Source organism: Ictidomys tridecemlineatus, chromosome 1 (genome assembly GCF_052094955.1).
Source record: "Ictidomys tridecemlineatus isolate mIctTri1 chromosome 1, mIctTri1.hap1, whole genome shotgun sequence".
NCBI classification, from domain to species: Eukaryota; Metazoa; Chordata; class Mammalia; order Rodentia; family Sciuridae; genus Ictidomys; species Ictidomys tridecemlineatus.
The window spans coordinates 8538856-8554280 of record NC_135477.1 but is presented as its reverse complement, the minus strand read 5'-3'; the positions used below and the strand labels follow the sequence as shown (position 1 = coordinate 8554280).

The following is a 15425-nucleotide window of genomic DNA, read 5'->3' as shown; positions in this document are numbered from 1 at the left end:
GTGTGCTCCTCACTCTGACCAGCTGATCACGGCCTCTCACCTCAGGGTCAGCCCAAGAGCTCAAGGCCAGGCAGAGGCAGTACAATCCAGAGGCAGGTGGTCTCGTCCAGGACTCTTGTTCACCCTGCATGTGTTCAACTAACTGCCCTGACTCCTCATCTCCAGTCCTATCCATTACACTTCCACCCGGGTTTTCTGAGCTGTCTCTTTTTCCCAAGGTCATTTGCCCTGGTGCTGTGGTAGGGTCAGCATGGCTGTCCTGTGATTAGAGACACTCCACTCAAGTGCCTGCAGGTCCACCCCTTCCTGAGACCGCTGGCCCTTTTATCTTATCTGCTGCCCTTTACAGTCCTCGCCCTTCTTTCCCTACATCTGTCTTCCTCCTACACCACGATGCTCTATCTGTTCACTGCCCAGTCCTGTCTCATGATTTCCTAGGGAAGACACAGCCCCTCTCCACCCTCTTAACCACCATGGGCTCACACTGGACTTAGAAGTAGGGTCGAGGTCCCCTTGGCAGCCATAACAGCACCATCAGGTGAATGGATGGGACTGAGAGCGTGGCTGGCTTGCTGTTCTTGTGGTGGTAGAAGTAGGCTGACGAACCTGGCTGTGCTGATTGATGATGCTTCTAACCCTGCATTTCACCCAGGCTGCAGGTTGCCAAGCACTCTGTGCCAAGGGAAGAATAACCATGGCCCGCTTGCTCCTAACCTCCCCTGAAAAGGATAGAAAGCCTCAGGCCAGTGTCATCTGGTGGGGTGGGGATCATATCAGCAAATGTGGAGATTGCCATTGACCCAGTTGTCCGATTTCCTGTAGATGCAACAGACTTAACTCCAACGTAAACCTTACGCCCAGAGACTCCAGCTTGTTGAAGTTGGCATGGTTGATTGCTACAGCTTTAAATGTGTGAATCGCATCCTTTCAAACGGAACTAAACAGATGCCCCCAAATTCAGATGTGGCCAGTCTTCCAAAAGTGATCAAATCTGCGGTTATACAGAACCGGGAAAACGTAGATTAGAATTCAGTATCATTCATGGGAAAGATTTCATTCTGAAACTGGAGCCTGCTGGATAATGACCTTGGTCTCATGCACTGTGCCTAAGTGGCTTGGCATCTGATAAGTGGCAGTGATAAGCCGGCACCAGACCCCCCCCACCCCCCCCCACCCCCCCACCCCCCGTCTGGGCTGCCAGGGCTTCTGCCATTATCAGCGCTCCGTCTGGCTGCACAGGCCAAAAGATGGATCTCCATCAGTGGTGCCTGGTGTCTCCCCATTCATGAGTCTTTGCATTCTTCATACTTTGGATGTTCTTTGTTTCAAAACCATGCAACCCAGAGGATGGATGCGTTTTCTTTGTCCTGTGATGAATGTTAACTGGGTTGGTTTTTTTTTGTGTGTTTCCGCCCCCCCTCCCAAATGAAAAACCGTTCCACAGAGAGAAGCTGCTCACCCACCAGATGTCTCCATCTCCAAAACAGCCTTGTATTCCCGCATCGGGACCTCTGAGGTGGAGAAGCCGGCGGGCCTTCTGTTCCAGCAGCCAGACCTGGACTCTGCACTCCAGGTGGCCAGAGCAGAGGTACAGTGGCACAGCGAGGAGAAGGGCCACTCGGGTTGCCCTGGGAAGAATGTGGTGTCTTGTAAATTAGATGCACACCTGAGAAGCCTGTGTCTTTGGAGTCAGCTTTTCTCCTTGGAGCACTGCAGGCAAAGATGCGTGGCGGCCCGTGGACCTTGATCTTCCTTAGAAGTCATGTCCGTGGGCTCGGAGGGCTTTGTCTGTTTGTCACAGAAAGCACGCCCCTCTCCTCTGCTTCCCAGTGGGCTCTGGGAAAGCAGTGTCTGGCTTATTTCTCCTCATGTTTGGGGAAGTTCTCTGGCTGTAATTATGATTTGGCTTAGGAAGTGTTAATGGCACTCTTGTTTGATGTCTCTTTGATTTGGTCAAATCCATATCCACACATTTGGGCTTAACCCTCCTCTTCCTCCTGATTCTAGGTCCTAACCAAGGAGAGAGAGGTCTCGGAGTGGAAAGAGAAATATGAAGAGAGCAGACGGGAGGTGATGGAGATGAGGTCAGTGGTGGAGCCCAGTGGTGTCTCCTGGAGAGGTTCTCTTTTCTATATTGTGCAAGGCTCATACTTTTATGAGTATTTTTAGTGTAGTTAAAGAACGGAGTAAAGATACGTACAGTGATAATCCTCCTTCCCAGGGTCTCCCTTCCAGTTCCTCCTGGTCATTTACTTTCATGTGCCAGGTGTTGTAATAGTACACAGTAGCCACCATGTACCTAGTAGCAGTGGTGGGAGCTGGCTTGAAATCGGTCGCCTTCCTGGCTGCCATTTTAAGCAGCAAGCAAACTTCCTGGGAATCGCACCTGTTTTCTAGGTGCCGTAGTGCCATCCTGAAACTCTTCTCTTGTGCCTTCTCTGCAACGATGCCCTCCTGTGGTGCTTCACACCTTCTTGTGGTTGGTCTCCTGTGCCCTTCCACAGGCTCACTGAAGCCACACAGCTGCATTATGTTTTAATTTCTTTATTTCTTCTTTGGAGACGGTCGGGTGGCTCCAGATTTTTAGCTGCTCTGGAAATGAACGGGGTGTACTGGGAAGGCTGGAAGGTCTTCCCATGATTTCCTGCCTCCCAGGGAGGTCGTACCAGGGAGTGCTGTCCACTCTCTGAGGTGGCAGGATTTCAACATGCCACCAGCTGGTTTAGCTGCACTGGCGTTTGATGGCCCGAGTATCACCCTATCAGCCTCTGGAGCGTCACCAGGTGAAAGCAGGCTCCTCTTCCCAGCTGCTTCTAAGCATGTTGCTTAACTCCACCTTCCTTTCCCCATCTGTATAGTGGGGGTAACCTTCAGTGCCCTGCTGCAGTGGGGCGTAAAGGTGAATCCTTGAATCCTGGGAAGGTTTCTGAGTCTGCAGTGTCCCAGCATCCTCATCAGTAGTGCTGGGGACAGTAGGAGCCCAGTCTCTTGGGTCACTGAGGAGAAGATGAAGGTGCAGTGAGCTACAGCACTTTCAGGCCCATGGTCCATCCACACGTCTAAAAAGACATGGCCCTGGCCACCTGCATGTGTCATCATCATCAGTGACAGCTTTAGACTTGGCCCCACCACATCTTTGTGATCCTGGATACAAGGAGCTGGCCGTCAGTCAGAAAGCATGGAAGTGCTTCTGAGCGGGAGTCGGGAAGAACTGAGTGACTTCCCGCTTGAAGGTGGCGCGAGGGTGGTCCCCCTATACCAGGGAGCAGGCAGAGCCTGCGTCTGAGAATGACTCATCCAGAGTCCCAGAGGCTGGTCAGCCAGGCCTGGACCGCCTGACTCCTGGGCCTTTGTGGCCTGTGTCCTCAGGGTCTTGACTCTTTGGCCATTAGCAGCTCTTGGGGGAAAATAATTGCTGAATAATGCAGGGAAACTGGCTTTCCCGAGGCTTCCTTGGAGGGAGGGCTGCCTCGCACCTCAGTGCTGTCATGGGGAGCTGCGGGCAGGCTAACTAGGGGCTCTCAGTGCTTGGGTGCAGCTGCTGTTTACGAGGCTCCCCAAGAAGTGCACCTCCGGGCCCTGGAGAGTCTGCTCCAGTGGAGGAGATGGACTCGTGTTCTGGGAGGGCAGATGTCTGCGATACAGAGAAAGTGTTAGAGGGCTCCCAGGGAAATCACAGGAGGTCTCCCGGGAGAGACACTGGAGCTGCACCTTGAGAAACAGACTTAGCAGTGGAGATAGAGCACCCCCTGGGCCTCGAAGCGCCTGTATGTGTGGGGGGTGGGGGGCTGGAGGCGGAGGCAGGCTTGCTGAGGGCGTGGGCCCAGGTGGCTGCAGGCTGAAGGTGTGGCCTTAGCGGTCAGTGGGGAGCTGAGGGCTGGCAGGGGGCGCGCAGCGTGCAGTCACACACTGGGAAAATGAACCGCTGTGTGTGGCTGAGCGTTGGCGTGGCCCTGCCCCAGGGAGCCCAACCGTGGCAGGTGAGACTTGTCCCACTGGTCACGGTCACTCTGTCGATGTCCCCCGTGCGGGAGCATCCTGCCGTCGTGGTCCATGGTGCTTTTGCTTGTCTTACAGGAAGATCGTGGCCGAGTACGAAAAGACCATCGCACAGATGATAGGTGAGTGTCCTGGCCCCGCTGTGGGGCTCGGGCCTGCCGTGAGGTTTCCAAGTTCAGGGGAGGCCTCGAGAGTGGAGGCTCAGAACCTGGTGCCCTTCAGGAGGGACCAGAGCACCCAGCGCATGGCTCTGTCCTGGGAACGGCCCCCAAAAGGCGCCTGACCCAGCCAGGAACCGCTCGCCTGGGGGAGAGGGAGATTGGGCTGCCTTATGCTTGCAAACCTTGGTTTTTGCTCATGGGAAAGAACAGGAGTAGAATCCCTACAGTCTAATGAGTTCAGACTCAAATGACTGAACCTGCCACTCAGCCTTTACACGGGGTCCAGGGCCTGACAGGAACCTGTGGCCATTGCCCACCTGCTTTGCTGCCACACCTCTGGCAGACCCTGATAACTCACCCTGTGCAGGGAGATGGGGTGCTGCATCCTTGGCAGCCGGCACCGACAGACTAGCTTTCAGACTGATGATCACTGTTGAGAAGTGACATTCTGACTCTGGGGTCACGATGTTTGTTTAGCTGTCAATTTATGATTTCCTTTGGTTCATAGCAACCAGTTTTTTAAAAAATCTTTTTCTCAAGTGTGGTGATACCTGCCTGTAATCCTAGCAAATCAGGAGGCGAAGGCAGGAGGGTCACAAGTTTGAGACCAGCCTGGACAACTTAGTGAGACCCTGTGTCAAAATGAAAATAAAATCATCTAAGGATGTAGCTCAGCAGCAGAGCCCGTGGGTCCAATCCCCAGTAACTGCAAAAACCGGGGGGGGTGGGGGGAAACCTCTTTTCTCCTAAGGATATATGTAAAATCTCCAGGTCACTGCCAACCACAGTTTATAGGTTTAAGCTTTACACTAAGCTAGCAAATGAGCCCCCCCTCTCTCAAATGTTTGGATTTACCAGTCACACCCCACCTGTAGCTTGTCCCAAGATAAAGAAAACAGAAGCCTCAGGAATGGCCCCTACCTCTGGGAGATGCCCCTCGGCTGCCCCCTTCTGTGTGCTTTCCATCACATGGAGTTTCTGTGTTCAGTTGTCGTAAGAATTTATGAACACATCTGGATGAGATAGAAACTTCAAAACTCTTGGAATCGACCTGCTGGTAAGAGCGGTCAGGGTGAAGGCTCTGCACTTTCAGAGTACCCTTTGGCCTCTGCAGGTCTTGGGAAGAGGGGCGCATCCCTTAGACCCATCGTGGCTCATCTGGAACATCCCACTCCATTCCTGAGTATTTTTGCCCTTGGCAGGGACATACATTTTGGCTCATGTAGAAATGGAGGTGAAGGGGCTTAAGGTTTGCTCCTGAGAGAGGGCTGCTGAACGCCAGCTTGGGTGCCCAGTGGGAGAAGCCGATTGAAGCAGACATGCCCTTTTGAGAACTCAGAGCACGAAACCCTTCCACATTGACACACGCCGCCTGGCCTTGGGACAGAAAGATTAATGGACTCTCACGCTTTCCTTGAAGAAAGACTGCAGTGGGAGCAGTCGGAGCATTTTCACCCTGAGGAGCAGTGGCACCATGTAATTCCAGGGTGCCCCTTGGTGGGGGGTGCTGCCCTCTCCCCCCCCCCACTCCAGGGACTACAGCCACCTGGTGGGTTTGGCCTGAGGTTCTGTCTCCAAGGGCTGGACACTCGGCCTCTTGGAGCATTTTCCTTTTCTTGGAAGAGCTCTCTGGGTGGCCCATGTGACCCCCACAGCATCTGTACCAGGGACACACTGTCACTAGAGTAATATCTCCCTGAGTCCATTCCCATCCTCATTCCCCCCCTCCATCATCTGCTTTTCCAGAGCTTTCTCATCAGAGGTGGCCTGTCTGTGGTTGTCAGCCTCCAGTCGCTGTTGCAGGTCACTGATTAAGGCCACCATATGTTTCAAGGTCCTTGTGTCCTAGTAGAATATAGCAGGAGCTAGAGGCATGACTGGCCGACTGTCGCCGTGGGCGTATGTGCCTCTTTCTGGGAAAGGGAGTCTCGCTGTGTGTGAAACGGGCCCATCAGCCACATCTGGGTTCCATAGTTCTCTTCCAATTCTAGTCACCTAACAGCACCACTCAGGGGAGGGGACACAGGCCCCCTGAGGGCTGGGCAGTCAGTGCAGCACCAGCATGAACAGAAAAGGGTTTGCCGCTGACTCCAGCTGAGCCCACCTGGGCTGGCTCTTCCTGGCTCTGTGGCTCTGCACGGCCTTCACCAGCTGTGACCTCCATCCTGCTGCCATTGTCCCCCCTCGGCTTACTACAGAGAATGTGTCTTATTAAATCAGATATTGGCTATCTGGGATTTAGAATAAAAAGAGATTTCTGTGCTTTCTGCATTCCGGGTTGTTGCAATTGTTTTTTTCTGCTTTTCTAACAACTGCCCTGATTATCTGTTTTGCTTCCATTTTCTGTTGCTTCTTGCCCTTTGCTTGCAAAACAAACAGGCAAGCCTGGTAAGTAGACGCTTCCCCCTAACTGGTCCCCTACCCGTTGCAACCCTTGTTTTGTGTTTTGTTTTTCCATTTTTGTTCGTTTTGCTTTTGCGTATTTGCTGCATTTAATAACATTTTGCCTGAAGCAGCCAGAAAAATATCTGCAGAAGCATCGTCTGTTGTTGGGTCTGGGGTGTTTCTGGTCTGAGGCTGATTTCCTGATTTTTAAGAACCTAACTGCATTGGTCACATATAAAAAGCTTTGTGCAGTATTCTTGCCGCCTCGGTCTCCCGGGAACTGGGCAATTCTATTTTTGAAAGGGTTAGGTTGGGAGGAAAGGAAACCTAAGGCAGGCAACGTCTTGATCCAGGAAATCAGATAGACTCCACTTGATAAATGATTCCTTTACCCCACAGAGTGAGATTCATATGCGGCTACAAATCAGCCCAGAAAAGATGTCTCACCCCATGCTGAAAACTAAGGAAGAAGCTAAAATTCAAAGAAGAAAAAGAAGCTTTGGGTTGCTAGTGAAACTTAGAAACACCTTTGTTTTAGGAATGTAGACTTAGCAAGCAGGCTGCTGGTGATTCTGTTCTGTGTTCTTAAGTCACCATGACACTGCCACACAGATTCAAGAGTGACACCATTACAAGATTCGTTATGGACAGTGATGTAGTTGATAGTGAGTCACTGGTATTGGACTCTTCCTAGGTGTCAAGGGCTTTGTCTGTAGTATCTTATTTAATCCCCCCCCCCCCCGCCCGCCAATGCTGTGTGATAGAAATGCCATTGTTTCCTATTTCAGGTGAGGTAACTGAGACTCACAAAGGTCAAAAACTGCCCAAGGTCACAGAGCTGGGAAGTGTCAGAGTCAGGATTCGAACCTGGGCAGTTAAATTCCGGAGCACCTTGGCCACTGTCCTGTGTAGCTACAAGCTGCTGGTAGCAAGAGTACTAAGGACCCTTGTGATCACAGAGGCAGGGACAGAGGGGCATGAGGCATCTTCTTGGCCACTGGGGTCCTGGTCCTGGAGCATCTCCATCACTGGGGAGTTTGTTACTGATGCAGAGCCCCAGCCCCACCGACACCTACCAAACCAGGAAGTCAGGGTGGGCCTCAAAGCCCTTGCACAGCCGCCACCTGATCACATGCAGCTTGACTTGGTAATGAGGCCCTGGGACCCAGAGAGGTCGGGACCCTTGGTGTCAGGTTTGGCCCCACAAGAGGCCCGTGTAGAAGCACTCTCCCTATCATGGCTCTGGGTTTAGACCTAGACTCTGCTGCTTCCTCGGTGAGTGAGGGACTTAGCTGTTCACGCCCCCGTCTCGCCTTCTGTAAAATGGGGACGAGAAAACCTGCACCTGGGTCTTTGTGAGGTTTCACTTGTTCATTCATCGCATGGACTTGTGTGGTGGCATCCTGTGTGCCTGGGACAGAGTGGTGGATGAAATCGACCAACGCCCACCTGGAGTATGTTCAGTGGGGACGGAAGCCAGTGCACACACCTGTACGGGTCCCTGTGTGCACACAGCTGCTAAAACGATATTGGGGGGGGGGGCTGCTACAGTGGGGAGGAAAGGCTAGAGCATGGGGAAGGGTGTTTCCTACACCTTGGGCAGTGACAAGGTTCAGAGACCTACGTGAAGCTCTGGAGCCACCTGAGCCCTGGGGCAGGAGGCACCTGGGTGTTGAGGCCATCAGGCTGGAGCAGAGATGCCAGGGAGGATAAAGGGCAGAGTGTGTGGGGCAGGAGCCTGGATTTTAGTCCCAGTGCATGGGCAGCCATTGTGGGAGGCTCTGCAGGGGTAGAGTGGGGGTGGCCCTTCAGCTCTGGCTGGGTGCTGGGGCAGAGCCCTGCACCTGGTGGCTGCTCACCAGTTCCAGATGTGTTTCCCGGTGGCTGCCAGCACTAGGAGTCAGTTCCAGGCAGCCCCTTCCCAGGAGATCTGGGGCTGGCAGGTGTATCTCCCAGGAGCCCTGGGGCCTCTGCCTTCTGCACTCTGCTGTCACCAGGACAGTGAAGTCCTGCGGCCCCTGGGCCTGGCATGCAGAGGCTGGAGGGAGCCACGGGCCTCATGTAGAGAGTTTGAGGAAGCCTGTCGCATCAGCACAGAGGTGGCCGAGGGCCAGAGAGGCACTGTGGAGAGCGGTGCTCTTCCTCACACTGGGCCCGGGGCTTGTTCTTCGTGCATCACTGAGAAACTCACTTTGCAGAAATGATGTTTTCCTAGAGCCCAGTCCTCGCTGCACAGAGGAGTGTCAGTGTTGGCCTCAAACAGCTGCAGGGGGACTGTCCTGTGGGCTTTGGGATTCTGGGATATTTTAGGTCTCTCCCAATGACTTTCTGTCAGTCTTGGTGGCACTTGGGAAGCCCAGGCCACAGCACCCATTAATCTTGCCCCACACAAAATTCAGTAGTGATGTCTTCCTTTTTTCTCAGCAGAAAAAATAGGCTCGGTGGGTTCCCCAGTGTAGTTTTGTCAGTGAGGCATTGAGCAGGCTAAAGAATAAGGGCTAATTTCCACCCCGTGTGCTATTGCATGGGCCCAGGCCTAAGATGCTGGAGCCATCAGAGACCATCTGGGAGGGCTCTGGGGAGTCGGCCCATCCCAAGGACAGCCAGGGCTGATGGGGCTGAGTTACACCTGAAGCTTCTGCTGGCTCCGGAGGCCCAGCTTGGGTTCCACAGGCTCCATCGTTTGGCTTCTTGTCTCTCCCCCCAGAGGACGAACAGAGGGAGAAGTCGGTCTCGCACCAAACAGTGCAGCAGCTGGTCCTGGAGAAGGAGCAAGCCCTGGCCGACCTGAACTCCGTGGAGAAGTCTCTGGCCGACCTCTTCAGGAGGTACGAGAAGATGAAGGAGGTCCTGGAAGGTTTCCGCAAGGTGCGTCCGAGCTCGCGGGCAGAGCAGGAGGCTGGCCTGTTTGGGCGAGACGTCGGGGGCCCCGCGGTGTCGGGGTGGGAGTCTGAAGGAGGCTGGGGAGTCAGACTGGCCACCCGGGTTCTACCTGCATCAGAGAGTTGGGGGTGCCCGAGTCAGGGCGTTTCTCCTGGGGGTTCTGACCCCTGCCCTCTGCCACGCTAGAATGAAGAGGTGCTAAAGAAATGTGCGCAGGAGTACCTGTCCCGCGTGAAGAAGGAGGAGCAGCGGTACCAGGCCCTGAAGGTGCACGCGGAGGAGAAGCTGGACAGGTAACGCAGCCCTTGGGCTGGGAGCTCTGGCGGCCCCTCCCGCTGCCCAGGGTAGGGACAAGGAGGCAGGAGGTGTCTGCGGTGATCTACGGCCACCTATAGGAAGAGGTCTGATTTCTGGGTCCCCTCTCCCCACAGGGCCAACGCTGAGATCGCCCAGGTTCGAGGCAAGGCCCAGCAGGAGCAGGCCGCCTACCAGGCCAGCTTGCGGAAGGAGCAGCTGCGAGTGGACGCCCTGGAAAGAACGCTGGAGCAGAAGGTGACAGGGGAGGGTGGGCCTCTGGGCGGGGGCTGGTGCCCTGACAGCCGGCTAGTCCGTCAGGTACACAGAGATGGGGCTCCCAGGCAGAACTGGCCCTACAGACAAGTTCATGATTCCCAAGAAGCCTCTGGGAGGCCCGGTTCAGTGCTAGCCCTCAGACTTTCTCTCCACCCTTCTAGAACCGCAGTCTGCCCAGCGGTTTATTTCCATTTTTCATTTCCTTGTCAGCATCATTCATGTGTCAAATATTTGTTAGCACCTGTGATGTGCTGGCACGGTTCTGGAAGCTGCAGCCCGTGTGCTTGTGGGAGAGTGATCAGTGCCTGCCAGGCTCTGCAGAGGATGGGCAGCGGCAGGCTAAAGGGCCCGCATGGTCACGCGTGGATGGAGGTGGACTTCCCAGAGTTGCTCGGCTTGTCCCTGGTTTCCTTCCTTCAATCTGGTGCTCAGCGCACGGTGTGCCCGTCTCCCTGGGTTCCTAGATGAGGAGCCCTGTGGCCCAGGAGCCTTAGGTGCTTAGGCCAATGAGTCTGAGTCTGTAGGCAGTGGCCAGCCCATTCCAGATAAGGGCCCAACCTTAGGATCCTCCAGTGGTCATTTGAGAGTGGTCTGGGCAGCATCGCTTCTAGAGCAGCTGGGCTTTGCTGGACAGAGGTGAGGGGTCTTGATAGGCAGGTGAGCATCAGGAGTCCAGTGTGCCTCCCGGATGGCCTGTGGAAACATCCTACTGTCCCCAAGAGGTCAGCTCTCTCGTCCGCCCACACCCTGCCAGGCTGCAGCATGGCTGACCAGAGCAGCCTGTGGGTCAGGCGCAGTGACCTCTGCCCTGGGCAGTACCAACTCACTTCACTAGGGGAGGTCAGGGAAAGAACTTGGGTGCTCAGCTCCTCCCTACTCTGTCAGCTAATGGCCCCGGGCAAGCATTGTCCTTCCCCTTGGTTGCTAGGCTCCCTTTTGCTCTAGACATAAAATACACAGATGAAATTCCCTGGATTCGAGTCTGGTACTGACTTAGCCTACTGGGCATCTTCCACACATTGCTGGTGTTCTCCATCCAGGTAGAATTGCTTCAGCCTTGGGCCATTTCTCAAGTAAACCTCCAAAGAGCTCAGCCCAGACCACCTGTCAGAGGCAAATAGAGGGGCAAGGTCCATACTGTGTGCTGGCTACTTACCCAGAAGGACTTTATATTTCTTGCCTCATTTTTAATTTTTAGAGAGATGTTTAAAAGGGTTACCTTTTAAAGATAAGGAAACCAAGGTTCAGAGAGGTTGTGTACCTTGCCCAAGGTCACATAGCCAGAGCTGGGATGTATACTCAGATTGTTTGCCTTTGAGTTATTTCTCCTGCCGCTTTAGGTAGCCCTATTGCCCCAAAGAGTCCAGTGATCTTCTGAATGGCTTGATTTCAAACATCAAGAACTTAATTCTTGTCTTCATTTTCAGAATAAAGAGATAGAAGAGCTCACCAAGATCTGTGATGAACTGATTGCCAAAATGGGAAAAAGCTAACTTTGAACCAAATGCTGGGACTTGACCATCACGTGCAATATGGCCGTGGGCGCACTGCCGTCCTTCCACCCACACGGACAGGCTCTGTTTTCACTTTTCGTATGCACTACTGTATTTCCTTTCTGAATAAAGTTGATTTGATTGTATGCAGTGCTAAGGAGACTATCAGGATTTCTTGCTATTGGTTTGCATTTTCCTAGTATAATTCATAGCAAGTTGACCTCAGAGTTCCTGTATCAGGGAGATTGTCTGATTCTCTAATGAACACATGGCTGACCTTGGTCTTGCCCTTTGTACACAGATTCCCAGGTGAGCAGGTTTGATTTAATATGAACATGTACAGCGTGCATTGGGACTCTTGCCTTAAGGAGTGTAAACTTGATCTGCACTTGCTGATTTGTTTTAAAAAAAAAATGCATGTTTCAAATAAAATTCTCTATTGTAAATAAATTTTTTTCTTTGGATCTTGGCAATGAGTGTGGCTGCGATTTATTTTCTGGGAAGGGGTTGAGCCTTTCTTGCCCTCGTGAAATAATATCAGATTTGGCCTCTTGCTCTTCTTCGGGCTCATTTCTTTGTCCACTGATTCTCATTCATTATCACGGCTGGGTTTGTAAGATGAAGCTAATGAGAAATATTGACTTGCTACTTAAATAATTAAGTGGATGCATTGGATTAACTTAGATTTTTGTTTTTACAAAGCCTCTGGCTTAGGAGGCAAAATCTATTTCCTTGTATTGGGTCTGGGAAGTAAAGGGCTGTGTCACTCTTCCTGTCTGGCCCTTGATGTGCAAAGATCAACCCTGACACGTCATCTATTCCCCTCTAAATGATTAGGAAAGAGCAGGCAGTGACCAGGAGGCAGCTAATTAAGCTGCTTATTTAATCAGTTGCCAGCCGTCAGACTCTTCACTACTCCCCACTTGCTCAGGGACAGAGGGTCAGGGACAGGAGGAGAGGGGTTCAGATGAAAGGGTGTGTTTGTTCCTAGGTCCAGCAGCTTACAACCACAGACACTCACTGTTCCAGAGGCCAGAAGTTCCAAGAGCGTTGGTGACACTGGACCCTCCAGGGCTCTGAAGGCGGATCTGCTCTGGGCCTCTCTGAGCTTCCAGTGGTTGCTGGCCGCCCTTGCTGTCCCTTGGCTTGACCTCTGCCCCTGACATCGCATGGTTTCTCCTTTCTGCGTTTCCCTCTCCCTCCTTAGACAACACCTGGCGCTGGACTGAGAGCCCATTCCAAATTCAAAACGACCTCATCTTGAGATCCAGCTTTATCTGCCGATATATTTATTTCCAAATAAGGCCCCGTCCATAGCAGGGATGTGGAGATGGCTGTCTCTCGTTGTATGTCAGTGGGATGTGGGGTGAGGCCCAGGCACCCCAGCGGCCCTCAGCTCACCTGTCATCTTCTAGGCACAGTGGCTCTGGGCTGCTCTCTTCACAGAGGCCCACCCCCCCCCCCAACAGGGAAGGCCCCTGGCAGCCTCAGCTATGGGGGTGTGGGTGGGGCGGGGGTCTCTTCTGTGACTTACAAGGTGGGCGAAGCTCACCTGCTCAGCTCAGCGGCAGACCTGTCCCTTGTTGGTCTTCCTTCAGCCCATGTGTAGTCATTCTCTTTCAGTGAGCCCAAGTCCCCAGGGCCCATTGCCTCTAACTTGTCCCACGCCGTCTCTGGAGCCCGATGAGCTGCCCTCTGGTAAACGGTCACAGCAGTAAATGCTGAGGGGCAGCGCAGCATTCCCAGTGCTTAGCCCAGCCCCTGCGGAGGCTGTGCGTTTGCAGGGTGCTTGGTGTTCTGCCCTCGCCCTGCAAGTCCAGGAATCTACTCCTTTAGGTTTGACTCCGGAGCCCCTCGCTGGGCTTGAGCGGCTTGGGTTCGTGGTTTTCTGCAGTGAGGCAGGACGCACACCAGCGGGCGCCGGAGGCAGCTCAGGAAGAGGGTCTTGGGAGGGCTTTGGCCTGGGATTAGGTGGTTCTTGGGAGAGGTTAGGGTAGTGGGCTGTGCTCCTGGTCGGATGCTGTCAGGGAGACAGGCAAGTCTAAGAATGAGTTTCATTGCGTCCTCTCTAAAACTGCCGTATGTGAAAAGCCAGGATCTTTGCTCCCTTTTGTGGTTTGGATGATGCTCACATTCTGCTCAGACACTTCAAGGGGTCGATCTTGTTTTTTCTGGACCCTCCACAGTCCTAGTGGCCTGATGCTGATGATCTGTGACATTGATTATGGTCAAGGCCCAGCATTGAGTGCCAGGCCAGCTCCAGGTTTCAGAGGCTGCTTTGTTCTTTCTCAGGATCAGGACTTTTATTTTTGTTTTTCTTTTTTTTAATATATATATTTTTATACTTTTGGTGGCAGCCCAGCTGACCCCTTAAGCATGTGCACATTTTTAAAGTCTGGGCAGCCCACTGCCAAACAGCCTTCCACTAAGGCTATACCCATATGTATTGCTCCCCCGCCCCCAGGGAGGAGTGTGATTGGCCCCCACGCTGCTCTCCTGCCTGTGGCCAGCCTCGCATGACCTCAGCACAACTACTTCACCTGCCTGGCCCTCCCTGGGAGGTGGCTCTGTCTCTGGGATGCTTCAGGAAGTGCCGCGTCAGCCCCCCATTGTCCGTCAACATGCTTTACTGGGGCACTAAATGGAGTATTTCCATCAACGTGATTCCCTCAAAACCTTTAAGGGCTGTGTCAAGGTGAGACAGAGGTAGGAGACCAGGAGACCCCAAAGAGAAGGTGGGCATGGAAAGACAGCAGCCCTCTTCCTTCTCTGCTCCCTCATAGGCAGTTTGGCAGGGAGATGGAGAGGAAAACTCACATCAGCCCTGCCACCTTCTAGCTGTGAGCTCAGGGCAGGCCACTGACCGTCTCTGGACCCCGGTGTTGTATCTCTGCTTACCCAAAGTGCAGTTGGGAGGAGTGCCTGGCCTCTAGGGCCCACCGGGGTTGAGATCAGCCACTTTTTCTCCTCTGCTTACTTTCTGTCGGCATGTGGACTCGTGTGTGCTCGTGGATGGGACGGCTGGACAGTCCCCCCGCAGCTGTGAGATTATCAGGGCCTTAGGAGCCTCAGCTTGCCAAGTCAGTCGTCATTTGAAGCTTGTAATACATTTCTTTCCGGCTCGGCACTTCCCCTCGGGCTCTCAAGTTAAAGGTGGCTTGAGACGCTGAAACTATTTTTTGAGGTTAGAGATGTGGATGAGAGCAGGAGGGAAAGATGGAAGGGGTCCCTGATGACTTATGGGGGCAGGGGTCCTGGGGGGTTTCTTTTCCATTCAACTTCGGGCCTCAGCCCCTTAGGTGTGATATCTGAGGGACCAAGGAGCATTCCCTGCAGACACCTGCATCCCAGATGGCTGACTCCAGGAGAGAAAAACAGTGCTCTGCATAGGGCACTGGAAAGAGAGAATACGGATGATGTTGGGACTGCTCCTTCCCCAGATCCTGGTAAGATGCTGAGGTTTCTTTTCTTTCCTTTTTTTTTTTTTTTTTTTTTTTTTAATATTTAACAGTTTCTTCTAACATTAACATTCTTACTACTCTGGTACAGGAACACATAACAGGTTTCCATATTAACCCTTTTTAAGTGTATATTACGGTATTATTAACTATAACCAAATTGTTGTACAACAGATTTCTGAAACTTTCTCATCTTGCAAAACTGAAACTCCATATCCATTGAACAATCCCCTGTCCCTCCTAACCTACCCCGTGACCAACCACTATTCTACTTTTAATTTGAATCTCTATTTCCTTCCTTATATTTGGGGATTTCAGGCATTAATTTCTCCTATGAGCTCTCTGCCTCCTGCTGTTTGTCTCCTCCTCCTCCAGTGTATTGGTCTACTGGAAGGTTTACATAAGTCTCTTAGGATTTCTTCACTTTTCTTCATTCTTGTTTCTTTTTGTTCCTCTAATTCAATATTTTCAAA

General features: G+C 52.8%; 2 protein-coding genes across 20 annotated transcripts in view; both read left to right on the top strand.

Moving 5' to 3' along the window:
- The window catches only part of Tacc2 (transforming acidic coiled-coil containing protein 2), a 186924-nt gene extending 174957 nt beyond the window's left edge, over positions 1-11967 (top strand). For all 19 annotated transcript variants that reach the window (XM_078016276.1, XM_078018042.1, XM_078016882.1 and 16 more), the window contains 7 exons: positions 1445-1588; positions 2008-2084; positions 4078-4121; positions 9253-9413; positions 9615-9721; positions 9860-9980; positions 11429-11967. In XM_078016276.1, the coding sequence (XP_077872402.1) occupies positions 1445-1588; positions 2008-2084; positions 4078-4121; positions 9253-9413; positions 9615-9721; positions 9860-9980; positions 11429-11494 (720 nt within the window). In that variant the 3' untranslated portion in view covers positions 11495-11967. The remainder of the gene's footprint in view (positions 1-1444; positions 1589-2007; positions 2085-4077; positions 4122-9252; positions 9414-9614; positions 9722-9859; positions 9981-11428) is intronic.
- A 2148-nt stretch (positions 11968-14115) lies between these two features.
- Btbd16 (BTB domain containing 16) overlaps positions 14116-15425 on the top strand; it is a 53243-nt gene continuing 51933 nt past the window's right edge. The window contains exon 1 of the mRNA XM_078019346.1: positions 14116-14189. Coding sequence (XP_077875472.1) covers positions 14116-14189 — 74 coding nt within the window. The remainder of the gene's footprint in view (positions 14190-15425) is intronic.